Here is a 27657-nt window from a genome sequence, read left to right as displayed (position 1 = left end):
GCCTTAGCCTCTTCCTCCTCATCCCCAGATGAGGCAGTGATGGATACTGATGTGTCCTCACCTCAAGATGACCACAAGACCTACCAGGACTAATTGAAGTGGGTGGTCTTGAACTTGGATATCCAAGCCAAAATGCTCAAAGAGATGACACAAGATTTGCTGGACATTTTGTCAGCAGCAGGTCCCTCAAGTGGGGCTCTACCCCTTAATGAGATGATCATGGACCCAGTTAGAGCACTCTGGCCAACCCCTGCTTCCCTTCCTCCTATGGCTAAAAGGGTAGAGCGCAAATACTGCACACTAGCCAAAGGGTATGAATTTCAGTTTTCACTCTCTCGTCCAGGGTCCCTAATGGTGGTGGTCATCAATGAGAGGGACTGTCAAGGTCAAGTGGGCCCCGTACCCAAGGCAAAGTTCCTCCAAAAGCTGGACTTGTTGGATAGGTTTGGAAAAGGGGTAACTAGATCCAGAACTGAAAGAATTGAGATGGCGTACTTGAGCGTTTTGTAAAAACGAGCGCTTCAAGCTGTCCAAGGGCCTGGGGCAGATTATGTCAGCCCTGAGGAGGAGGTTGGTGGATGGGGTCTATGTCTAAAACCTTTGTAATAGGTCGAAAAGCCTATTAGACAGATGGGCTACATCGCCGAATAGCAAACTAGCAAGCTTTGCTAGGTCTCTATGATTTTAAGATGTAAAATTTTAAGAACATGCACCCCCAAGATGCCAGACAGGAGTTCTCTTCATTAGTTGAAGAGGGAAGACATTAACCTGGGTCTCCCTGCAGGTAGCCTTGGATGCTGCCAGTTCTGTGACCAGATAGATGGCCATGGCTGTTAACATGCGCAGAAGCTCATGGTTACAGTCTTCGGGATTTCCTTAGCAGGTGTAGCAAACCCTCCAGGATCTCCCATTTGAAGGGCCCTCCCTCTTTTCAGAGCAAATGGACGCCAAACTCCATGCACTTAAGGCGATCCTAAAATCTCTGGGTTTTATACATAGGCAGTGTCCAGGAAACACTACAGGCCTCAACAGATAGGACGGTATTTCACGCAGCCTGCCAGGCAAGACCAGCGGAAGAGGAAGAACAAAGGTTTCAGGCATAGACCCCATCCACCAACCTCCTCCTCAGGGCTGACACAATCTCCCCCAGGCCCTCGGGCAGCTTGAAGCACTTGTTTTTACAAAACGCTCAAGTATGACATCTCAATCCCTTCAGTTCTGGACCTAGTTATCCTAGTTACCCCTTTTCCAACCAACTCTGCCATTTCCTCAATGCCTGAACCCACATTACCTTGGACCCTTCAATTTTTATCCCCCCCCCCCCCCGCCCCAGCTCTCCACCCCCTGTACTCCTTCAGGGACCCTTCTCACAAGCAACTATTGGAACAAAAAGTCCAATCCCTCCTTCGGGTGGAAGCCATGGCAGAGGTTCCACATCATCTAAGAGGAAAGGGATTTTATTCCCGCTACTTCCTAATTCCAAAAGCTGGGGTGGGGCGTCTCAGACCGATCCTAGACCAGCCTCATTTCAACCACTATCACAAGAGCTTGAAGTATGTCTCCTTGGCTTCTATAATACCTTTGCTCAGTCCATGGGATTGGTATGCCGCCCTTGATCTAGGGGATGCATACTTCCACATATCAATTTTTCTAAGCCATAGAAGGTTCCTAAGATTTGTTGTGAACCAGTCTCAGTTCTCTCGTTTGGCCTGTCTGCCGTCCCATGGATCTTCACCAAATGTCTGGCAGTAGTAGTGGCTTTCCTCAGGAGAAAAGGAGTTCATACATTCCCATATCTTGACAACTGGCTAATCAGTTGGAATCCAACATCCATCTCATCCGATTGACCTTTTGGGCCTTAGGCCTACTAACAGACTATCAGAAATCCACCCTTATTCCTGTACAAAGGATAGAGTTCATAGGGGTGGTTCTTGACTCTGTACGGGTAAGACCTTACTTCTAGAGGGTTGTTTTCACTCAGTCTCGAACATGATAAGTTCCCTTTAGACACATCTGGCCACCACAGTCTGGATATGCTTGAGCGTTCTGGGCCACATGGCATCATGCACATATGAGGTGCAACACACAAGGCTTTGTGTCAGTCCTCTCCAGGAGTGGCTGGCCACAGTATATTCACCCTTGCAACACCACCAGGTCCTTGATTCGCTGACTGGTGAACCAAAGCACAGTTTGTGCAGGAGTACCTTTTTCAAGGCCCCAACTGTTGGTGTTCTTGGTCTCTGATGCCGAGGCATTGGGTTGGGGAGCCCACTTAAGGCTGTGGTCAATATTAGGGAACTCAGGGTGGTCCACCCCACATTACAGGCAAGACGGTTTCAGTTCTCATGGACAATACAACCGCCATTTATTACATCAACAGGCAGGGCAGAGTGTGTTCTTCCCCCTTATGTCAGGAGGCAGCTTGGCTGTGGGAGTTCTGCATCACACACTCGATTTATCTAGAAACATCTTACCTTCCAGGAGCACAGAACCAACTCATGGATCGCCTCAGCAGGTCCTTCTCCACTCACCACAAGTGGTCGCTTCGACCGGACATTGCAAGGGACACCTTCCAAAGGTGAGGGACTCCCCTTATTGACCTCATTGCTACCCATGGCAACAGAAAATGCCATCAGTTTTGCTTCCTGCAGGGCCGCAGCCTGGGCTCTCCTATGGACACCTTCCTGTTAGCATGGTCAACTCACCTGTATTATGACTTTCTCCCACAGTCAATTGATACACAAAGTTCTGCTGAAGATCAAGGAGGACTGAGCATGGGTCATCCTCATAGCCTTGGCATGGCCCAGACAGCACTGGTTCACCATCCTGTCAAGGCTTTCAGTGGAGATCCCAATCCGGCTTCTGCTATATTGGGACTTGATCTCCCAAGACCATACTTGGCTGCTCCATGTGAACCTCAGCTCTCTTCATCTGATGGCCTGAAACCTCCATGGCTGAATCTTGAAGAGCAAGCTTGCTCACAGCAGGTCCGTAGAATTTTAATAGGCAGTAGAAAACCCTCCACCAGGGTGTCTTATCTAGCAAACTGGAAACAATTCTCCACCTGGTCTTTCCAGTGCGGTGTTCCTCTTGCACAGTCCTCATTGCAACTTATTTTGGAGTACCTTCTGCTCTTGAAACAGCAAGGTCTGGCCTTCTCCTCAATCAAAGTCCATCTGGCAGCCATTTCAGCTTTGCATCCTAAGATTGCAAAAGATCGGTCTTTTCGCACAATATGATAATCAGTTTTCTCAAAGGCCTGGAGTGAGTGTACCTTCGGGTAAAGGAGCCGATCCCTCCTTGGTGCCTAAACCTCATCCTGTCAAAGTTTACAGGCACACCCTTCAAGCCTCTAGCAATATGCTCGCTGTTGTACCTCTTCTGGAAAGTGGCCTTCTTAGTGGCCATCACTTCGACTAGGAGGGTTTCGGAGAGCTGGCCCTTCACATCAGGAACCACAAATACAATCTTCTTCAAAGATAAAGTGCGGCTGCACTTGCATCCAAAGTTCCTCCCGAAAGTAATCTCACAATTCCACTGCAGCCAACCAATTTTTCTACCAGTATCCTGCCCTAAGCTGCATGTGAATTGGGAGGAACAGCACCTAAACTCCTTGGATGTTAGATGGGCCTTGGCATTTTATATTCAAAGTCCCAAAACCATTCCACATATCACCTCAGCTATTTATAATGATAGCAGAGAGAATAAAGGGACTCTCCATCTCTGCCCAGAGGATTCCATCTTGGATTACATTATGTATCCAGGCATGTTACAAACTCACGAGAGTTCCTCCTCTGGCTAACCTGACTGCTCATTCCACTAGATCTTGGGCATCTTCGGCTGCTTTCTTAGCGCAAGTTCCTATTCAAGATACCTTCAGGGCAGCAACCTGGTCCTGGGTGCACAGATTCTCAGCGCACTATGGCATTACCCAACAGGCCAGAGACAATGCCAACTTTGGCCGTGCAGTCTTCCAGTCAACTTGTACTTGAACTCCGAGCCCACCTCCTGTACAACTGTTTGTGAGTTGCCTACATTGGAATGGACATGTGCAAGCACTTGACGATGAAAAAACTGTTAGTAACCTTTCTGTAACTGTTGTTCTTTGAGCTGTGTTGCACATGTCCATTCCAAGACCTGCCCTCTGTCCCCTCTTATTGGAGTCAGTTGATAAGAAGAAACTGAAGGGGCGCGGGCCGGTAGGTCCCTTTATACCAGCACTATGTGTGCGTGGCACCAGAGTGCACTGGAGCTGACCCAACAGATACCACAAGGGAAAAAATTCTGGCAGCTATGCTTGGGGCATGCACACCTACATTGGAATGGACATGTGCCACACATCTTGCAGAACAACAGTTAGAGAAAAGTTAGTAACTGTTTTTTCTTACACACACAGAGAGATAATACTCTGTATTTGTGTGTATGTGTATAGATGTACGTGTATAAATAAAAATAAGAAAATATATTGAGCTTACCAATGGTCTGAAACAGAGGGTGAAAAGTGAGGTGGCAATATTTACAGGTGCTACAGCATTATTTAGTATAGTCCAGACTAGAAGATTGTGGAAAAACTTCAGAGGAATCTAACAAAGCTAGGTGAATAGGCAAATTAGATACAATGGAATTGTTGACAAATACTTTTCAATGTGCATTTCCATGCATAATTTGAACTCATACATACATCTGGCTTTTAACCAACTGTAACCATTCAGGAAAAAGACCTAGATGTTATTGTGGACAATTTAATGAAATTCCCTACTCACTGCTCATTAGGGGTTGAAAAAGCAAACAGTGTTAGAATGTACAAAGGATGATCTAGAAATAACATGAATACTGTAATGCCGTTATTCAAATCTATGTTACGCCCTCACCTGGAACATGAAGTTCAGCTGTGGTCACCCTTTCTCAAAAGAAAGATGTAGCAGAAATATTATTTAACGTTTATATTGCAGCAGTGCTTAGAGAGATCAACTGAGTCAGAGTGATGTGTAGGATACATGTAGCTGCATGCCACAGTGAAAAGCAGGCTACATCCACACTGCACTGTTTCAGAGTAGCAGCCGTGTTAGTCTGTATCCGCAAAAAGAAGAACAGGAGTACTTGTGGCACCTTAGAGACTAACAAATTTATTAGAGCATAAGCTTTCGTGGACTACAGCCCACTTCTTCGGATGCATATACACTGCACTGTGTAGCTACATGCAGCAATGAAAGGCCCTGGCAGGGGGAAGCAAATCGGAAAGGCTCTTTGCCTTTCAAGAAATTGTAATTTAAAATAGTAGAACAAAGGCATTTTTAATTTGAATCAGAATATTACCATAGCTAATAAAGCACTCTGTGTTATTAAACCAAATACCTGATAAGAATCGAAGAAAAAAGATTACGGAAAACACACAATTGGTTATATTTTCCTCCTTCTTAGTTATTCATCCTTATTGATCTCTGATTCCTCAGAATGAGTTTTACAAGTTTACCTTTTTGCTTAGCAAGCCATACTTGCTAAATAAATCTGAATAGCAACAGGAACAATAGAAATTATTTAACTGGGAAGAATGGGGTTTGAAATCCAGTGGATCAAAAAAATCACAAGTGCTGTTTACCAGTTTTAGTTACTATTTAAAACAAATGGAGATCTGCTGTACTGTGTAGATACATTCCTAATCAATATATAAAAGCCTTAAATAACACTGATTAATTTGAGACATATTGTTATATACAGAATCTTCCAGAAAAGATTAATGTGGAAAGCTATTCTAGATCTATGTAAAGATGGTGTTCTGGAAGTTGTGTTCCTGGTTGTGGAAAGTCTGGCCAGAGAACGTTTTTGTTGAAATACCAGAAGTGCAAACACCTTGGAGAATAATTAAATGTTCCCATCCTAATTATGTAATGCTGTATGTGATGGGAGGATCTAGTTTATGAAGTGATACTGTAAATGTTAAAAACAAAGCAAGCAGGACTGATTATAGAAAGGAGACTTTGAGCTAAAATCTACTTAGCAGTTATTTTCTACAATTTTTTCCCAGTATAATTCTTTGGGATAATTATTCATTGGCCATTCAGAGAGAACAAAAGAAATTTTCCGGTGGAATTTGACTTTGCAAAGATGGAGAAATTTTTTGAAGCATATTCTGTTGGCTAGAGAACTATGAAATATTTAAGTTGTAATTAAAATTAAACAGCCTGAATATGAATTTTAAAACAAACTAGATATTTTAGAATCAAGTTTAAACACTTAAACACATTTAAAAATGAACTAATAAAAGTACGGGATTTTGCCCCTATTGTTAGTGATCTTGGCAGTACCATAGTAATGTAAAATCTCTACTGCTCACTAGAATGCAGTAACTGGTAGATTTCATTGTAGCCCAGGATATCCTGGAAAGTTCAGAAGTTATTTGTAAGACTGCAGGTCTGATCTTCAGCTTCCTGGGAGGTCATTTTGTGCCACCAGGGTGGTGCAATGACCTTTAAAATAACCATTAATGAGCAGCTGATTTAGGGAATGTTGATGGGCACCAGAAAATGTGGAACTGGAGTGTGGTTTACTCCTCTAATCACCAGACATCTACCGCAAAGGGGACTTGTCTTAGCCATCATAAGTTAGGGTAACTGTGTGGCTTCTCTAACTCGTGCTGGGATCTGTTTGCTAGCCCCCCATAAAAGAGGGATATAAAGGGGGATTAGTCACTTTTTCTGCTGCTTGCATATATACTTTGTATTATTTTAGCTATTTTCATATTGTACTTGAAGCATGCCCTTTACCTTTCAACATTGAAGTGCAGAGTTTGCCTCATCAGTCATTTCCCTCTAGACTTTCCTGGGTATTTGAAAAGTGCAGTGTATTTTCCCTTGCCCCGTCATTCTGTCAACACTTTTTCTTTACCCCCCCTTACCTCCCCCCACACAAAACCACCCCCATGTCACAAATTCAAACCTGTGTTCAGAAGGAGGTCATAAGAAAACACTAATACAATCTGTGAATCAGGGAAGATAAGATGCACAAAGAGCAGTTCATCCAGTGCCTACTCTTTCTTTTTCCTTGGACAGTACAAATGGAGCATGTCTAGAATTTGCTGCCCAAGACAGAGGATCAAAGTGTGCATCTCCTCCCCCTCTAGTGGTTGCTCCACATACAGGATAACAAGCTATTGCTGCTATCAGTTACTCTGTTAACTCAAGTGGCACAGATTTATGTGGTGGATCTAAAGGTGGATAAAACCTTCTGATGATCCATGTGGATGTCAATATGATGCCACATGTTTTTTTCAGTTTGCTTTTTTTTAAACCTTTGATTTTTGTTGTGTGTGCAACTTCTATGTTAAAGAAGCATATTAAGGTTGCAAAGTCTAGCACTCAGAAGTTAGAAAATGCCAGAATTAAGGTTGCCTGTGCAACCTTAATTTGGCCCCCTTGTGATATGCATTGTGATAGTCTTTAATTACATGATCACATACTGTTCTCTCCACAGGACCCCTGCCTCGTTCAGTGCATAGGATAGACCTGCTCTGGGGATGAATCAGGGTTGGGTAGTGAAGTAGACTGTAGGACCTCTGTTTCATTTATTGGAGAAGTTGGGAGTTGTGCAGTGATGAGATAGGGGATTGCAGGAAGAAATTAGGGTCTCATGGTTAGGACAGCTGAATACTGCCCTGAAGAACTGGATTGTATCCCTGCCTCTGCCACAGAGTTCCTGTGTGATGCTAGACGAGACACTTAAACCAAACTTCCCACAGGTGATCACTAAATGTACGTTCTTCATTTTCTGGGGGCATGACTTGAGACCCTGGTGTTTGATTTGAACATGTGCTGAGTGCTCCCAGCTGGAACTGAAGCCAATGGGAGCTGTGCTTTCAACATATAAAGTTCTGTATAATGTTACATACTCTGAAAAATCAGGCCCTATGTGTCTCAAGTTGGGCATCAACATTTATTGCATACTTATCACAGTAATCTCTCTCTGTTTCAGTTTCCCCCTCAGTAAAATAGAAATAATAAATTGTGACTATAATGTTTGTGTGGCACTATACTCTAGTGATGAGCCTGTGAGGAAATTAAAGATTCTGTCTTCAGAGCAGGGTTTGAATAGTGTGCAGTAAATAAGGCAGGGACCATACGATGAACAATAAGGAGAAAAGGAAATAGCAAATAGTTGCTTGCTGAGGGTATGTCTGGAAGATGTAATTTCCAGCTTGATGAGACATACCTCTTCCAGCGCTAAAAATAGAAGTGTAGCTGCAGTGGCATGAGTGGCTAGTTTTCTGGAGTATGCACCTAGTGTCTCTGACAGGTATGTACTCAGGGCGGCTTGTCCTGCTGCAGCTATACTGCTATTTTTAACGCGCTCACTCGAACAGAGCTAGTGCAGGTGTCAAGGCTGATTCCCCATTCTGGCATTTGAGTGCAGAAGGTAGGGGCCCGCAAGGATTCTAAAAATTAATACTGGCCACTCCAGGCTTGTATTAAACTCCCAAGGTTACAGCTTTTCTTTGACCTTGGATGGGTAGATGCTACCACCACCCAAGTGCAAAAACCCCTTTGAGAACCCAGGAAGGCACATTTGGGAATTCCTTCCTGTAGGGTACCCTCAAGCCTATAAGCCCCCTGTCAGGGGAAGAGCTGAGAAAGAAAACAAAGGAAATCAGCTGTTGCACCAGCTAATTAAACAACATGTGCACAAACCTCTTAGGGACACAAAAATCCAATCCTATTCTTAAAAAAGGTAAATTTTATTAAAAACAAACAAAAAGAAAGAAAATGCATCTGGAACTTAGGCTTTTTGCTAGGTTTAAAAAAAAAACAATTACAAGCATCAAGATAGCTTCTTGAGGTCCAGCTTAAAGTTTACAAGCAAAACAAAAGCACGTGGGGTTAGCACAGAGGAGTCCACAAGTCATAAAGAAATAAAAGAGAGAAACCTAATCGTATCCTCCTAGACATTTCCTGATCTACTTACGTACCTGGGGTTTCAAATGAGTAGTTTCTAGGTATGATCTGATGATTTTCATACCTGTCCCAAGCTCTTTCTTACAGCATAGTTCTGGCCCTGTCTCTGCTCTCTGTGAGAACAACACAGACAGACAAAGGGGAAGGTTTTTCCCAATTTTAAAAAGTTCTAGCCTTCCCATTAGTTCTTTTGGTCAGGTGCCCACTCCCTTCCTTTTACCTATGGACTTTTTAACCCTTTATAGGTCAAGCAAGTAGAGAACAGCTGTTAACAGGGATTTTATAGCTAACTGGCTGGCGGGGTGTCCATAAAAGGGAGTCCCTCCCCACCCCCTTCATTTATCACAGGAGGTGTCCTCCTCTAGCTGGAATTTATACCTCTAGCAGCATTTATCCTTTGCACTAAATGAGAGAGGGGTCCTCTGGAAAAAACAGTATGAGATCATGTAGTTAAAACCAGTATCATCATGCATATGCATTAGGCGGATGAATTAAAGTAGCACAAAAGGAGGAGCCAGGCAGACGCTGAAGCAAGCGTAGTAGCTGCATAAAACATTTCAAGCAGGGACTGAAGGACAATGATGATATTATCAGAATGTTCACTGCAGTTTATACTCTGAGCATTCCATCCCCTTGCTGACCGCCTCTTTGCTCCAACTGCGCCTGCTCCCTCCTTCCCTTTGTCTTGGGATTGGGAAGGAATTTTCCCCCAAGTCAGATTGGTCATTGGCCGAGACCCTGAGAGTTTGTTGCCTTCCTGTGCAGCATGGGGCATGGGTCACTTTCAGGTTTAAACTAGTGTAAATGGTGAATTCTCTGTAATTTGAAATATTTAAACCATGATTTGACGACTTCAGTAACTCAGCCAGAGGTTAGGGGTCTATTTCAGGAGTGGGTAAGGTTCTATGGCCTGCAATGTGCATGAGGTCAGACTAGATGATTGCGATAGTCCTTTCTGACCTTAAAGTTGATGAGTCTGTGAGTCTTCCCATTTAGCTAATACTCTCCTTATATAACCCCCCCAACAAATTTTTTTTTTTAATATGAAACCAGAAAATCATGGCATTTACGTGACGTTTGCTGCTATTGTATTGTTCTCCTTGCTTATAAGTTCTGTCCATATCCCTTTCCCTATTTAGATTGTAAACTCTTTGGGGCTGCCTCTTATTCTCTGTCTGACAATGGGGATCTGTTCTGTTGCCCCTAGGTATTACCATAATAAACATGATAAAGATCATTGTTTTAAAAACCTAACAGAAAAATTCAATAAGTTGTGAAAGATAGCTAAACAGGTAGTATGTTTTGGCCTAGAAAGAAGTATTTGTGATTAAGAATGACTAAATTACCGTATTTTCCGGCGTATAAGACGACTGGGCGTATAAGACGACCCCCAACTTTTCCAGTTAAAATATAGAGTTTGGGATATACTCGCCGTATAAGACTACCCCTCTTCCAACGCACACCAAAAAAAAATTAAAAAAACATCAGATTTGATTTCAATATGGTAATTTTAATTCAAATGCTTATGACATGCAGGTACTTAGCAGGAAAACTGTCACTTATAAACATAAGGCTGTTTGTCATCAAACATGTAAACATAAAACAGTGCAAGTGGATTAAACTTTTCCTAATTCACTCTAAAGCTGAAAGGAAGGATAAGACAATAAACCCATGGGAGCTGCCATGCTGTTTGTTTTCTAAGCTGTCAACCAAACTGGAACTGATGATGATAGGAGGAAGATAACAAACAAGAGAGAGAGAGCAAGTGCCGGGCAAGTCCCTGGCGAGTTAGCAACGCCCATCATAACTGCAAGCTACGGTATTTTTACAGGTTTTGCTGGCATGACAGTTTCCCTTTAAAAGCCTTCAAAATCCTCCTGTTCATCATCTGATATCATAAGTACATCAATGACATCTTGTGATACATTTGTAAGGCAGTCATCGTATGGATCGAATTCCGTATCAGATGGTGTGGTCTCAGCTTCGGCTTCCTCTTCATCTTGCCACAAGTAGTCGTCCTCCATACCATCTAATGAATTTGATATGCCACACTTCTTGAAAGACTTGATTACTGTTTCTGCATCAATATCATTCCAGGCTTTTATGACAAACTTGCACAAAACATCCAACTGTGGAGCACGCATGTTTCCTCCTTTTGTGAATGACTTTTCGCCGCTAACCATCCATTCATTCCACTGTTCTTGAATGCGATCTTTAAATGGCTTGTTTAAGCACACATCCAGTGGCTGTACCAACGATGTCAATCCTGCAGGAATAACTGCCGCATCTGTGTTTAGTCTTGCAAGCATTTGCTTGGTGCTGGGAGTTAAATGAGCCCTGAACATATCCCACACCAGTAGACTACATTTTTGAATAAGTCCACCTGGTCGCCTGCTCCATACATTATCAAGCCATAGCTTTACCCCTTCTTCATCCATCCAGCCTTTTTCATTCATATGTACAAAACAACCAACAGGGAACTTGAATTTCGGCATTGTTTTTCTTTTAAAAATAATCATTGGTCTCAGTTTGGCGCCATCAGCTGTGCATCCTAGTACCACTGTAAAACTGGACTTCTCATGTCCTGTTGTTTTAATTAAAATTGTTTTTTCACCTTTTTGATGGACAGTTTTATTTCCAACCATATCAAAATTCATTGGAGTTTCATCCATATTTCCAATACTACTTAACGCATAGCCATGTTTAGTGCGCTGTTGTATTACGTATCGATGGAAACTATTTACTTTGCTATCAAGATCTGCAGGTAATTTTGGGGCAATTTTCATCTTTTGCCTCAGTACCATATTATGCCTTCCCATGAATCTAGTACACCAGGATACAGTGGCCTTAAATCTGTTGCTGTGATCTGGGTTAGATTTGGCCCACTGAAGTGCAAACAAATGTATTTTATTTCGTGTCACTACATAACCGTTTTGGTGATGCTCATTCACCATGTCTGCTACATGTTTTTCGAGTTCTGGCCAATGTGGAGTGCCTCTTCTTAATGCACACTTACCCCTTGGCATACTCTTTAATGCTTTTTCATTTGCTTTCCAGTCCCGAACCATCTTTTCTGTTACTCCATATTGTCTTGCAGCAGCGCAGTTATTATGTTCCATGGCAAAGTTTACAACTTTAAGTTTGAAACTGGCTTCATATTTCTTTCTTCTTGCTGGTGGAGCCATGATGGGGTTTTGACTGTTGGACATTTGTATACTGTACTGTATGTACTGGTGCTATACTGTATGAACAGGTACAGATACTGGTGCTGTACTGTATGTGGTACCCAGTATACAACAACCAGCCAATCACGGCAAGCGATGTACCTTACCGGCGATTGGCTGGTTGTTGTATACAAAGCCTGCTTGGATTGGTCAGCTCTCCCTGCCTGCCCAGCCCTCCCTGTCTCCAAGACTATCAGAGCGGTAGCGCAAACACGCCTCTTTCACCCGTCTGGCCCGCCCTTGTATCCTATTACCGTACCTCCTTCTCTGCCTCTCAGATCTCGCTCCTGAGGACTGCAGTGAAGCGGCGCAGGCGCGCATGTGCGAGATCTGAGAGGCAGAGAAGGAGGTAATAGGATACAAGGGCGGGCCAGACGGGTGAAAGAGGCGTGTTTTTTCTGGGCACAGCGCCGCTCTATCTCTTTTTTCCATACCCCGGGCGTCCCGGACGCCTGCAGCTTGCTCCGCCCTTCACTTACACCTTCCCGGTGAGGCACCCCCTCACCTCGTCATCGGGCGGGGATGCGGCCGCGTCCGTTTTTGAGCTCCCCCCACCATATGCGGCGACCGCAGATTCTCCAGTCCAGCTCGGAAGTTTCAGCACCCGCCCTATAAGACGACACCCGGCGTATAAGACGACCCCCGACTTTTGAGAAGATTTTCCTGGGTTAAAAAGTAGTCTTATACGCCAGAAAATACAGTATATATAATTAGCTGGGCCTGTAAAGGTTGGGTAGGGTACGCCATTAAAAGTTTATATACATATGTATATTTTCAGTATACATTTACAAGAGGCATCAGAGATTTTCTAAGAACAGCAAAAAAATTTTGACCAGTGAGGCAGGGGCAGAATCTTTTAAGGTTATTTTCATTCTGAAGGTCTTTAGGAGATGTTTGGCCAAGAGTATTATCCATTCTCATTTTGCTCTCTAGTATTAAAGCAATGATTTCTCATGTATGCAATTCAGTGTAAAAACAAACAAACTGACAAACCAAAACACTTATTGTCATCAGTCTGATGAGTGCTGTACAAACATACATGAAAACAAAAGAACAAGTAAATACAACATATACTTTCCAATTTATCATTCAGTAATTCATACCCTCCAGCAACAAAATAGATTGGAGAAGGTTCAGTGGTGAAACAAAACATTGTTTTTATGAAGTTTGTTTATTGGACCAAGCTATTCTTTTAATTACTAAGTAGACAACCTTATAATTAGATCTCATTATCTAAAGTATCTATTTCTTGAGGGATCCCCTTTAAGGATTCAGTGGTTATAACACCATCTTATTGAACCTCTCAAGTCTATAAATGCTTGGTGCCTTTTATTTTTTTTCTGAATGTCACATTAAGTAGAGCTAATCAGAAGATGAGGCAAATGATTCACAGAAATTTTTCATTTCCATTTTAGTGTGGCTTTTTGTTTTCTGCCAGTATTTCTAACAGGCTCTAATCAGTGCCATTAATAGTTTCATTGAACAAAAAGCAGTCTTTTGGGTGGAGTTGTTGATCTTAAAAACTAAAACTCTTCATGAGCCACTGAGCCACCAGGATGTCCAAGGAAAGTAGTCTGTAGGTATATGAAGGCTCAAATGAACAGCAGTATTTCAGTTCACATTTGGAAGTTTATATTTGCAGCCATAAGCGCTAGAAACTTAAACTGCATAAGTCTAGATAAGTCATCTTGAATATACTTCAATTTAATCTCTCAATTTTTGGTTTCATTATATTAATCTAATATTAATATAACCCTCAGTCCAGTGTTTCAGTTCTTTTGCCTATGAAATAGCTTATATAGGTTTTGATACAGCATGTTTTTATTAATTTTAATGTTCATATGTTCCCAGACTTGGTGATTTTTTTTTTTACATGCATAATTGTTTTTCCTTCAATTCTTCATCTGTTCTTATGAAGTCCCTAATTTTTCAGGAAATTTAAAAAGGTTAACATTCCAACTGTACAACATACGTATCAAATGTTTACTTTCCTTACATCATGCTGTGCTTGCTTTCAATAAAAGAGGGATGAATATTACTCCCGGCCACTCATAGTGAGAGCAAAATTATCCCACAACAAGGAATGAACAAAACCAAAATAGGTGTGTTCTGCTGCTAAAGTTGCCTTCATACCATTTAATAATTGGTAACAAATGGATTAATCATATCCTTTTTCTTTCTGAGAAGCATAGTAGCCTTAGACTGAGCAGGTAACCATCCCATCAGACTCAATGTATACCTGATGCATATAATTTTCTCCTTCAATGCTTGCCAAGTTTAATGATTCAGTTAGTCAAGGGTGGTTGGTTGTTCCTTTGCTGCATCTCTTGGCATTGTTAGTGAGGAAAATAGTGCTTATCAGAAATACAAGGCAACTGAAAATTGTAGGATGAATAGACCAGATATGTACTCAGAGGTAACATATTACCAAAAATGTCTTGGACCTGCTATTTTGCAAAATATAGAATGGTGAAATGGTCTCGTTTTCAAAGCGTTGACTGCGTAACTTGGGCAAAAATGAAAAGGTGACTATTCAAGGTGGAGGGAGTGTGTGAGGACATGTTAGACGAGAAAACCAGAGAGGCTTATTGTGTATGTGGGGGGTGAGGGAAAATAGCTCTTTAGGAGGGGAGAAAGGGACTTAATGGATGAGAAGTGGGTGGCTGTTCTAGAGGCGTGAGACAGCATAAAAGAGTGTGCAAAGCAGAGTGTGAAAATGAGATGAAGAGAGCAATAAGGACTGGGAGGAATTTATAGAACTAGGAGGGTGAGGAGGAGGTTTGAATTTGAGGAGGTAAAAGATGTTTCTGGATGATCATTTTCCCTCACATTAAGCTGTGACTTCGTCTTAGAAACAGATATATTAAAACCCCTTTTATTGTGAACTAAAATACAGTAGACCCTGTCCTCTGATTTGAGATAAGAGTCTGGATGAAAACTTCCATACACTGAACAGGAGATGCTACATAGAATAATGCTAAGTGAATTGTATAGCAAAAGGCTTATTCTGTATTATTATTAGTTAGCATGTTATTTTATAGTGTCTCAGGGTGACAGTGGCCCTTTAAGAGGGAGCCAGGCCAGTGCACTCATCAACACACTCCAATTTGGCTAGAAGAGACCCAGGAGTCTAGGCTTCCTGGGAGCAGGAGATTGAGTAGGAGATAAGAGCAGCTAGGCACTTTATGGTTCTTGGTAGAAGGCTGAAGGCAGGAGAGTAGCGAGAGGGGTTTGCTGGCTGGTGTGTCCAAGCCAGAGAGCCTGAGCCCATGACCAGAGAGGGCTGAAGGCGGGGAGCAAGCCGGGGAGCTTACCACTGACATCTCTGGGGCCAGAAAGCTGGACCTAGAGGAACAGTGTGGGGGTAGGGAGATTGGGATGCTCCCATCAGAAAGGCTGTGGGGGTTCCCACTGGGAAGAGCAAGATTGCAGTCCAACTGGGGTGACTATCAGAGCCAGAAGGACAGAAGAGGACTGACAGAGAGTCCAGAGCAGGGCTGAAGGTGCTTGTATCTGGAACATTGAGGGATGAAATGTTGGATGATCTTGATAACTATTTGCATTGGGATTAATAAATGGATTTTACGTTGAGGCTTTTGTTATGGATCATCTTGCATCATATTTTAATAATAAACCAGCCCCAAGTTGGGGTGGAATTGAGAGAGGAGAGTTTGCATAATGGTATTCGGTTTTCTGAGAGAGGAAACTGAGGCAGGGTGCTGAAGAGCCACCCCCGGCCATGAGGGGTGGCTCAGAAGGTGGCTGATCCTGTTACATACAGACATCTAGGATTAAAAAAAAAAAGTGCTTGAGTCCCATTTTAAAAAAATGCCTGAGTCACTATGGCTACATCTGCACTACACACCACTGGTCGTGGCATGTAGTGTTCATGCTGTAATGAAAAGCAGGCTCTGACTACATTGCAGTGGTGTAGCTACACATGTCAGGGAAAGGCTCTGGCAGAGGGGAAGCAGCAGGGACAGCTTCAGCAGTTCCCTGCTACCAGAGCCTTTCACTGGGGCAGAGAAAGGGGTCCAGCAGCAGGGAGTTGTCAGAGCCTTTCACCTGTATCAGGGGACTGGATTTGGCAGTGGGGAGCATCTCCCAGCTGCCTTCCCCCTGCCGGAGCCTTTCCCTGCTGGGAGAGCCTTTCCTGTGAAGGGGGAGGACTCCAGCAGTGGGGAGGCAGTGGGATGGTAGACTGCTTTAAAAAATAAAATCAGTGTAGACAGGGAGGCACTGCTTGGGTGAGTAGAGAGTGTGATGGGTATGTACTCACATACATACCCCCATCCTTCAGGCATGTTTTTTCCTGCGTAAGCTGTGCCTCACCAGCTACACTTTATACCTATGCGAGGGGGCTATGTGGCGTGTATACTACACCCTGCTGAAATAAGCGTGCAGTGTAGACATACCCTAAGGGTGCGATTGCAGGGTGGGTAGGCACACCCATGCTAGCTTTCATTTAACTAGCACAGCTAAAAATAGCAGTGAAGAGGCAGCAGCATGGGCTTCAGCATAGGCTAGCAATGGGAGTTCTTACCCAGGGGGACAAAGCAGGCTGCTATAGCCCATGCTGAAGCTGTTGCTGCCATGTTTTCACAATTTGTTTTTTAGATGTGCTAGCTAGACCTAACGCAAGGGCATGGGTACGCCTGCCTGTGTTGCAGTCACAATTTAGATTGCACTATAGATATTTCTTAGGCTACTGAATCCCATTGAAAGTCAATGGGACTTAGGTTCCTAAGTCACTAAGACACTTTTGAAAATTTTACCACTAGTTACTACAATGTTAGGAACTCAAATACTATAGGAGGTGCTCTATGGGATGTGCTCATATACTCTGAATGTCAGCATAAAAGATAGTTCTGCAGAAAAATCTTTAAAAAAATCCTTTTAAAAATGTCCTAAGAATTATTTTTTATTTTCACATACTCGTTTAAAAATAAAAACGGTGCTCTTCCTATCTGAAACACATTTCACAGCTTGCTTAAGTTGTGAGTTATGACAAAAGGCTTCAAAGGCTTGATGAATTGCTTTTTCCACTCTGAGGTACCTCATTTTGTTTTGAATGACTGGAATGTTTAGCCAGAGATGCAATGCAAGGTCAGTTCTTAAACCTTGCTCAATCCCAAGACTTTCAACGGAAATCCATCAGAGAGAACTGCAAACAACCCAAACCTCTTGGGGGTAAAAAAGGAACATTACAACAAGACATGAGTTCTCCCTATCTGTGAGTAAAAACAAATGACAGTTTCAGTATAACACTGAGGAGGAAGACATTCTCTGAATCCTTTCATTGAGGAGACATCTTGAGGAACGAGGTGTTCTCATAAAAAAAAAAATGGATCCTGGTTCCTGTGAAGCCAGCCAGCTTGATTAGATAGGAAAGGTCACAGTTAATAAATGGAGACCCAGGTTCATGATTTATGGTTTGGTTTCATATTGTAACCATTTGTTGCCTTTACTCATTTCTATTTAAATCTGTATTCTTTCTTAATAAAACAAAAGTAGGCTTATTTATAAGTACTCACAAGTTCTGTGTGGTTTACAGGAGCAGTGGTTTAAGGTAAACCAAGTAAACTGGGGCACAATGTTCCTTTGGAGGCAGGGGATCTGGGATTTCTGTAAGTAGCCAGTGGCAGGGGGAGAGATATAACAGGAACATTGCAAAGGGACTCTGGGACTGGAGAGCACCTATTGTTAACCTGCAAGGAGGTAGCAGGGCTGGCATAGCCCAAAGCAGGAGTGCTTGGGTGGCTGAAGGTTGGTGGTGTTAGGGAGTTGACATCCAGCCACCACAGGCAAGACTCCCTCATGCTGAGTCAGGGGGTAACAGGTAACTCCTAGTCCCAGGTACCCTGAGAACCATCACTGTAGCATGGGAACGTAGAACTTCATGACATCTGCTAGGGACTTTGCTATTGCAAACTGATATTATGTGAAAGGAGCTCAGATACTTTGATGGGCAGCAGTATAAAACTCTTACATATATAGATGCCACACATTTAAGAGCTGTTTGAGAGAAAAATTCTAGTACACTTAGAAATGTCTAAAAGCTACATAAGGTGGCTCTTCTGTACATAAAAATGTGGTGATTTTTAAATCCAATGTTTAGAGAGTTTCTATGTCTAGCGAATGAGTAGTTTGTGTTCATTTGGAAAGCTGAAAGTGAGAAGGTATTAAAATCCTGTTTCTAGCCTTGATGGTGCACAAGCAGGGCCGGCTCTGGCTTTTTGGCCGCCCCAAGCGCAAAAAAAAAACCCGGGGCAGCCAGAACGGCAAAGCAAAAAAAAAAAAAAACCTGCAGCGTGAGCAGAGCCAAGGTGCAGGGGGACTCCCTGTGCTGCAGATGTGCCCCGGCTAGAGGGGGGAGAGTGGGGGGAGAGAAAAGGGAGGCGGCCAGGGCTTCAGCGGGGCACTACCACACGGCCCTGAATGCTGCGCCGCCTGCCGGGAGGCTCCGCGCCGCTCCGGTTGGCTGGGAGGGAAGGACGCGGGCTGCCCTGCCGGGCTTGCTGCAGGGCGCTCCCGTCCTCCGCGATGCCGCCCCCTACAGGGCGGCCGGAGCGGAACAAAAAAAAAGCCGCCGTGCTGCCCTAGGATTGGGCGGAATACCGCCTCGAACAATCTGCCGCCCCAAGAACCAGCTTGCTCGGCTGGTGCCTGGAGCCGGCCCTGTGCACAAGATAATGGACCTCAAACCTGGACACTTGTACAGAACCTCGACCCAGTATAATTTTGGGTGAATAGGAAGAAACATTTGTCTAACATGTTGATTCTTTTAAACTAGCAGTTGCTTGACGCTGCTCAGGATTTTGTAATGTTAGAAGTAATATTGGGAGAGACGTGGGAAGAATATGGATGCAGTGGTTAAAGGGTGTAAGGGTGCATGGAAGATACATATCAGAAAGCTCTGCCATTTATAATATGGGTATCTTCACTGTGTGTGCATGCATATGCACACTATACAAGTTATACAATACCTCTGCGTAATTGGCAATCCATCCATATTTTCTTTTTATAATTGAAAATGTCAATACAAAGTACTTCGGCATTTCCAAATTGAAATGTTCTGGAACTATCTATTCCATGAAAAATGCTAATAATTCTGACAAGAACAAACCTTGAAATATCAGAATTTTTCATGGAACATAAATTCCAATTTTTGATCAACTCTAATTGATTGACTTCACTTTTTATCTCTAGTTTTGATTTATTTAAAGAGATTTTACCAAATACTCTCCTAATGCCATGTTAAATGGCTCTTGACTTCTTGACTTCGTATACAGGTCAGAGAATAGGTCAAACTGTGAGGAAATGTATGCTTGGAGGTAGAATGATGGATAAAATGAATACACATGGGTGTAATAGACAAGTTCCATTGGTCCAAAATAATGTGATCTTTTTGTGTGACATCAATTTTGTTTGTCTATAACCTTTTTTATTTTTCATTCTAATAAGCCACTGTTGGTGACAAATGGTTATTTTGGGAGCAGTGCAATAAAGGAGAATTGAAGTAGGTGTGAGTCAATTCTTTATTACATTACCTTGCTGCTGGAAGGAGGAGTCTGATGAAATCGTTGTTGCTATTCCTTGAGGTCCAAATCCAGTGCCCAGGGCACAGTTTGAGTTATTGGGCTAAGAGTTGGTTGTTACGTGAGGGTAAAGGGAGATGGAACCCCAAACAGTGGGAGCAGGTACTACAGCATTAGTTGCATGCTCTGTGGTAGAGAGCTGGCTGGTGAATCAGTATACGGACATATCGACTGGCCCTCCATCTTCTCTAGTCTGTCTCCCAAACCCCCTTTGAAGTGAAGAGCTTCTACAGAACATAGTGCCCTGGCATACAGGTGCTGTGGAGTCCTCACAGCTTGTTCTTCTTCTTTAAAAAACTTGCCCTGGTTTTGCTAACTTATAGAGCAACTGAGTGCCTCAGCAAACAATTACCTACTTATAGTTGAGCAATAACTGAGTGAGCAGGGCTGGCCTTACCATGAGGCGAACTGAGGTGGCCACCTCAGGTGCCAGACTGTGTGTGTGTTGGGGGGAGCACTAGGACCAAGAGAAAATTGTGTCTGCTACTGGTGCATATGTATTCTCTCTGCTCTAGATGCACAGAGATGGTGGAGTGCTCTGCTAGAGGAAGGAAGGCACAAGAGACATAACAATGTGGAACGTTTCACAAATTTGCATTTCACAGGCAGGCAGGAGAAAAGGTGAGAGGGAATAACAGAAAGCAGCAGGAGCTGCAGGGAGAGAGAGGAGAAGGAGCCTCTTATGTACCTCCCTAGCACCCCTAGGAGCCTGGACTGATTAACACCAGCTTCTCAGGGAGCTTCCTGTTTCCTGCTGCTTCCCTGAACCCACTTGAGGAGAACAGGCAGTCAGCTGAAGTAGTAGGAGCCAGTTAGGCTCTTAAGACGCTGATATTTTCCCTCACTCAGGCCCTGCTACCAGCCTGCTTATTTGTCCCCTTCAATTGGGTGTTGAGAGCCATTACAGCTGGCACAGAACAGCAGTCATGAGTGATTGAAGAAAATGCTCCTCTGGGGCAGCATTCAGAAAAAGAAAACACAAAGGAAGTTTTTCTATCTAAGCAGGAAGGAGCTCTCTTGAGATACATAGACACAAATGTTCATGGTGAGCCTTCTGGCCCCAGTGAGGATGTGAGTGGTGAGGAGATGCCTGATCTTCTAGTTAGTCAGAGTGCAGGTGACTGGCAGCTACTGCAGTATCCATATCTCCATCTCAAATGGATGTAACCATGCACATTCCTGAAGAAAAGTGTAGATCAGAGAAGAGTGCGGAGGAGGCACAAGAAACAGCTGCTGCTGAGTTTAGTTCCTTCAGTCTAGATGATCCAGGACTGTGGACCCACTTGAGCAGTAACCTGAGGGACTTCCTTGTCCTGCATGGTCCACAGCAAGTGAAAAACTTCATGTTCCTGAAAGACAATGAAAATAGAAGTTTCCATCCAACACATTATTGGCGTGAAATTCTCAATGGTGACAAAGTGGAGAGGCCATGGCTTATGTACTCAAAAACTCGGAATGCTGCAACTGTTTTTTCTTCCAGTCTAATGTTCCAGCCACATTGGGTTCTACAGGAACAAAAGACTGGAAAAATCTGGCTAGAAATCTAGCATGCTATGAGAAGACAGCAAATCAGCAGAGAGCATTCCATAGGTGGAAAGAGCTTGAGATGAGACTAAGGTTAAAGGCTACCATAGATGATCAGCATCAAGAGAAGATTGTATCAGAGTCTCTTTACTAGCAAAATGTTCTGAAAAGGCTCATTGCCATTGTGAGAATGCTTGCTACCCAAAACCTAGCAGTGCGTGACACTTAAGATCAGCTGTATGTGCCAAACAATGGAAACTTCCTTAAAATTGTGGAGCTGATGGCTGAGTTTGATGCTGTATTCCAGGAGCATCTAAGAAGAGTCACACCCTCCCCCCCCCCCCCCCAAGAAATATACACACACCACTACCTTGGAAAAACAATTCAAAATGAGATCATACAGTTACTGGCAACAAAAGCCAAACAGAAAATTGTGGCAGATCTGAAGTCAGCAAGATATTACTCTGTTATTCTGGACTGCACACCTGATATCAGCCATACGGAACAAATTACTTTAATGGTGCGTTTTGTAACAACAACAGAACCTAGTGAAAATGTCCCTGCAATGGTGACTGTCAGAGAGCATTTTCTAGAATTTATTGACATTGATGATACTACAGGAGCTGGTACAACAAATGTGCTTCTTAAAAAGCCGGAAGATATGGGAATTGCAATAGCTGACATTAGAGGTCATGGCTACGATAATGGTGCCAACACGAGAGGAAAGAGCAGAGGAGTGCAGACATGGATCCGAGAGTTAAACCCTCGAGCTTTTTTTGTCCCATGCAGTTCTCATTCATTGAACTTGGTGGTCAGTGATGCAGCATCAGCTTCCAGTGAGGCTGCTGAATTTTTAAATGTAATTCAAAGCATCTATGTATTTTTCTCTGCATCAACTCATGGATGGCAAATTTTGAAGCAGCATCTGGGAACATCCTCTCTGACACTGAAACCACTGAGTGCCACACGATAGGAAAGTCGAGTGTAGGCAATAAAGCCTATCAAACACCAAATTGGGAAGATAGATGATGCCATAGTTGCCATTATGGAGGATAATCCTATGATAGGAACTGTTCGTGGGAGAACAGTGGCAGAGGGAAATGGAATCACCAGAAGCATACATAACTTCACATTTCTGTGTGGCTTAGTATTTTGGCATGACATACCGTTTGAAATAAATGTTGTAAGTGTTGACCTTGATATATCTGGAGCAATGGAACAACTGGACAAAGCAAAGTCATACCTACAGTCTTAACGGTCAGATGAGGGATTTCAAAACATTCTGAAGAGTGCACAGAAGTTGGCAGAGGAACCTCACACTGAAGCTATTTTCCCATTCAAGAATACAAGAGTCACCAAAGAAGAAAGAACGAGGAATACTTGTGGCACCTTAGAGACTAACAAACTTATTTGAGCATAAGCTTTTGTGAGCTAAAACCCACTTCATCGGATGCATGCAATGGAAAATACAGAAAGAAGATGTATATGCACAGAGGACATGAAAAAATGGGTGTTGCCATACTAACTATCATGAGAGTAATCAATTAAGGTGGGCTATTATCAGCAGGAGGAAAAAAACTTTTGTAGTGATAATCAGGATGGCCTATTTCCAACAGTTGACAAGAAGGTGTGAGTAACAGTAGGGGAAAAAATTAGCATGGGGAAATAGGTTTTATTTTGTGTAATGACCCATCCACTCCCAGTCTTTATTCAAGCCTAATTTAATGGTATCCAGTTTGCAAATTAATTCCAATTCTGCAGTTTCTCGTTGGAGTCTGGTTTTGAAGGTTTTTTTGTTGTTGGAGTATTGCGAATTTGAGGTCTGTAATTGAGTGACCAGGAAGGCTGAAGTGTTCTCCGACTGGTTTTTGAATGTTATAATTCTTGACGTCTGGTTTGTGTCCATTTATTCTTTTGTGTCCGGTTTGGCCAATGTAGATACCTTCTTGTCAACTGTTTGAAATGGGCCATCCTGATTATCACTACAAAAGTTTTTTTTCCTCCTGCTGATAATAGCCCACCTTAATTGATTACTCTCGTTATAGTTAGTATGGCAACACCCATTTTTTCATGTCCTCTGTGTATATACATCTTCCTACTGTATTTTCCACTGCATGCATCTGATGAAGTGGGTTTTAGCCCACAAAAGCTTATGCTCAAATACATTTTTTAGTCTCTAAGGTGCCACAAATAGTCCTCATTCTTTTTGCTGATACAGACTAACACAGCTACCACTCTGAAACCAAAGAAGACATTTTGATTACGAGGCACAGGATAATCCTATAAGAGACCCCAAACAAGAATTCAAAGTTGAATTCTTTAACCAGGTACTAGATTGTGTAATACAGTCAGTTGAAGAACATTTCATGCAGCTCAAGGAACACAGCAGTATATTTGGGATGTTGTATGATATTCCAAAACTCCTCACTATACCTGAAGAAGACCTACACTAGCAATGCAAAGGCACTAGAGACAGTGTTGACACATGATGACATGGGTGATATTAATGTGAGTGATTTAGGTGATGAACTGAAAGCCCTTTCAAGATACATTTCAGCAGGATCAACTCCAAAGGCTGTTCTGGAATATATGTGCACAAATAAAAAAACCACCCTCTTTCAAAATGCTTTTGTTGCTCTGCGCATACTTCTAACACTTCCTGTAACAGTTGCCAGTGGAGAACGCAGCTTCTCCAAGCTGAAGTTAATAAATGCACATCTATGCTCACAATGACACAGGAGAGGCTGGTCGGCTTTGCAACCATCTCAATAGAGCATGAGCTGGCCCAGACTGTGGACCTACAGCAGGAAAGAGTTCAAATCTTTGCAACCAAAAAGGCATGGAAAGCACCACTTTGATTATTCTAACAGATAAAAATGCCAGAGTTTACTATGCAGATAAGAAAAGTTACATTTGCTCTTCAAGCGTTTGAAAGTTAAGTGTTACTTAAAATTTTTTAACAAGGCATTTTAAGTTGTTAGTTCTCCTTTATTGGGGTAGGTAGCAGAGTAGTACCATGAGAGGAGTAGAACAGGAAGAAGGCAGAATTGAGACCTTTCAAAGTTTTGGCCCAAGCGAGGGGACCTGGGGGCGTCATTTGAGCTCCCCGCCTCAGGTGCCAAAATGTTGTGGGCCGGCCCTCTGGGTGAGCATGTTCTGTGTTTTGTAAATGCATATTTTAAATGAGACATGCCACTCCTATGGTTTTTTCTCCTATGCATCTCCTATGTTGCAAGGTATTTGTATGATTTGGTGTTTAAAACCCTGTGGAAAATATTTGTTGTAAGAATAGTTTGTGTGTACATTATTCAAAACGCTTTGATGGTCCAGTCTAGCCAACACTGACACATAAAAGTTAATTGACTCAACTCTTATGTGTTTATAGGATCAGGCCCTAAAATTGTATTTCTTTTCTATAAGTTCGCTACCAGTGATTTTGATAATGATTTGCAATTATTTTGGAAATATAGCATCAGTTAAACTCTGGAAGAAATACTAGTTTCATTTTCAACTGCTAATTTTCTTGCTCCTGCTGTGCAAATTATCACAAATCAGGATGGAAATGGTTTCCCTACCTACTCTTGTTATAAAGAGACTGAAACATTAGAGTTCAATAAAATATGCCATCAATATGCTAAACCAAGGTCCCTGCTGCCTACAAGTGATAACAATAAGGAAAATTCAGGGTTAGGATTTAGGATCCTGCCATATTATCACATTTGCTGTTATACTATTTTGTTTGTTTTTATCTATTACGCTGGGTTTATTTCACCTTTTACATCAGGTGCTTGTTTTGTGGTTTGAAATTACAACTGTGAATTTGACAAGGAAAGGTTAGTTTGAAGCATATCATTTATACAGGTTTTTACAGGTACAGCTATAGACTCATAAGGAGAAGTTAACATTTATGTGGATTCATTTTGATTATAATGCACTAATTGCTACTTGAAAGGGTGACTGATACTGTGAGCAAGTGAGGCATTTCACTTACTTGAGCAGTCTGATTAGCTTTAGCCCTTTTGAATCTGAGGACAATTACGCTGGTTCTTAATTAGTTCTTCAGTTACCACAGGGCTGTGCCCAAATGAACGTTGTCATCATTCAGCGTGCGAACAGTACGCTCTCGTAGGAAATCTGAGTTGTGAAACCCAAAGTTCTGGCCACCAATAAGGTATTCCAGGCAAAGCTTTAAAGCTTTCCAAAATTACGAGGTCCAAAAATATAAAAGAAGCACCAAAAAGAAATGATCACTACCTACTATAGGCAAGAGAAAATCATGGGGGAGAAAGGTATAAAATACCTACACTATAACTATAGGTCTTTAGAAACCTCCAGTATTTTTTATTTTTTAGTTTTGCAGAAAAGAAACACTGTCAGAGGTAGCAGGTCTAAGATATTGCCCCATTATGAACATGCTTATCTGTTATAGGCTTCAACTTCTTGACTCCAAGGTGTACATTTTTAATGCTGAGAGTAATTAATGATTGGAACCATTTACCAAAAGTTGTGGTGGATTGTCCAACACTGACCATTTTAAAATCAAGATTGGATATTTTTTTTCTAAAAGATATGCTCTAGGAATTATTTTGGGGAAGTTGTATGGCCTCTGTTATACAGGAAGTCAGACAGATAATCACAATGGTCCCTTTTTGCCATGGACTGTATCAATAAATACTTTTGGAATTGCTAAATTTTATATAAATTCACTTTTGGGGAAATTTTTATAAGCAGTACAAAACAGCCTTCAGCATTAATGTGAGTTGTCCATGATTGTTAATGACTTGATTTTCATGTGTCTGAGCAACTGCAACCTCCGCTGAAGTCAGTCAGTACTCACCACCTTTAAAAACAGGTGAGAAGACTATATTCCATGCATATACTATGCATCTGAACATTAAGACACTGCTACAGTGGGTTTAATGATAGGGAGTGGAGAGAGAATGCACACTCGAATTTCTTTTTTCTCCTGTTGAGGCAAAAGTATTTGAGTTTGTGTTTTCTCTTCTGATGTTGTGCCAATTTTGTCCCACTACAAAGATTGGGTCCTGTATTATATTGCTAATTGAAGTTTTGTCTGTGAGGATGAAATTAAATTTTGTCCACCAAATTTTGTGTTTGATAAGCTAACTATAATTGTGCAGGCCAAGAGATTTATTCATTATAGGCCACAGTAGTGACTCAAGGATATTACATGTATCTTCTCTGCTGAAACTTTTAAATGCTTCATTCCAAATATATTCCCTCTCCCCAATTTTATTTTAACTCTTTCTGGTAGAAACCCCTGATCCTGAATTTGAATTTACTAGCATTGACTCAGCAGAATTCCACAAAAATTCAGTGTCCATTGATGCGGGATCAAGGCTTAACTCTGGTGATCTTTGACTTTAAAAAACAAAACAAAAACCTGCACGAATATCATTGTATAGTAAAAATTAAAATATTTTGGGGGACCAATACAATTAATTTAATAGTAGTAGAAAACTTCAAATACTTCAAATACACAAAGTTCCCATTTTGAATTTTTTATATGACTGTAAAATGAGGACGATTGATCCTAACTTCCTAGACAATCTGAATTTGTTTTTCAAAGAATGAACTATAGTTGAACTCAATAGCATTGTGAGTGGTCTGTAGTAGACTTTCATCTGTGTTTGCCTTATACCAGATAACTTTATGCGAAGAAAGACTCAAGAATGTAATTTAGTTGTACAAGTTAAGAATGCTAGTTCTTTTAAATGTTTTTTATTGAGAAGAAACTGTTCAAATAATCATGGTATATTTACTGTAGTTTTCTTTTATTTTTCTTTTAGTGTAAAACTCTCTCTGGCGTCTGTGACCACATTATCTCTCTCTCATCTGATCCTCTCGTTTCGCAGTCTGCTCACCTTGAAGTGATCCAGCTAACAAACATAAAACCAAGTGAAGGGCTGGTAAGAAGTACGCAGTTAATCAAAACAGTTGTCCAAGATGAGAGAGTTAATTCTGTAAATAAGATCTATACTGGGGGGTAGGGACCAGGCCGCTTCTTTTTCAAAAAATGTTTATTTAGTTTGATTTTTCACACAGCTGGTCTAATGTTATGGGTCTTTCACATGAATAACTGTTGTATCAAAATGTAAATAGAAAGAAATGGAAAGTAATTCTCACCAGTTTACATCAATATTTTAGACTATTCTAGGATCTTGAAATCTGAGGGGATTTAAATTAATACCTAAACCCTGGCCATGAAGTTTGGGTGAGATTATGCACAAAACTGTCAAATTCTGGAATCTGCTTCATAACATCTCCCACTGAGAAATAAAACACTTTTATAATTTATTCAAGGACTCTACAGCAATTCCCAGGAGAAAAGTAGATTCTTAAATT

General features: G+C 42.0%; 1 protein-coding gene across 4 annotated transcripts in view; it reads left to right on the top strand.

Moving 5' to 3' along the window:
• CNKSR2 (connector enhancer of kinase suppressor of Ras 2) overlaps window positions 1–27657 on the top strand; it is a 363733-nt gene that overhangs the window by 144872 nt on the left and 191204 nt on the right. For all 4 annotated transcript variants that reach the window (XM_034755470.1, XM_034755460.1, XM_034755453.1 and 1 more), the window contains exon 6: window positions 27102–27221. In XM_034755470.1, coding sequence (XP_034611361.1) covers window positions 27102–27221 — 120 coding nt within the window. The remainder of the gene's footprint in view (window positions 1–27101; window positions 27222–27657) is intronic.

Source organism: Trachemys scripta, chromosome 1 (assembly GCF_013100865.1).
Source record: "Trachemys scripta elegans isolate TJP31775 chromosome 1, CAS_Tse_1.0, whole genome shotgun sequence".
Taxonomy (NCBI): domain Eukaryota; kingdom Metazoa; phylum Chordata; order Testudines; family Emydidae; genus Trachemys; species Trachemys scripta.
Note: the sequence above shows the minus strand (reverse complement) of the source record. Positions and strands in the feature narration are given on the sequence as shown.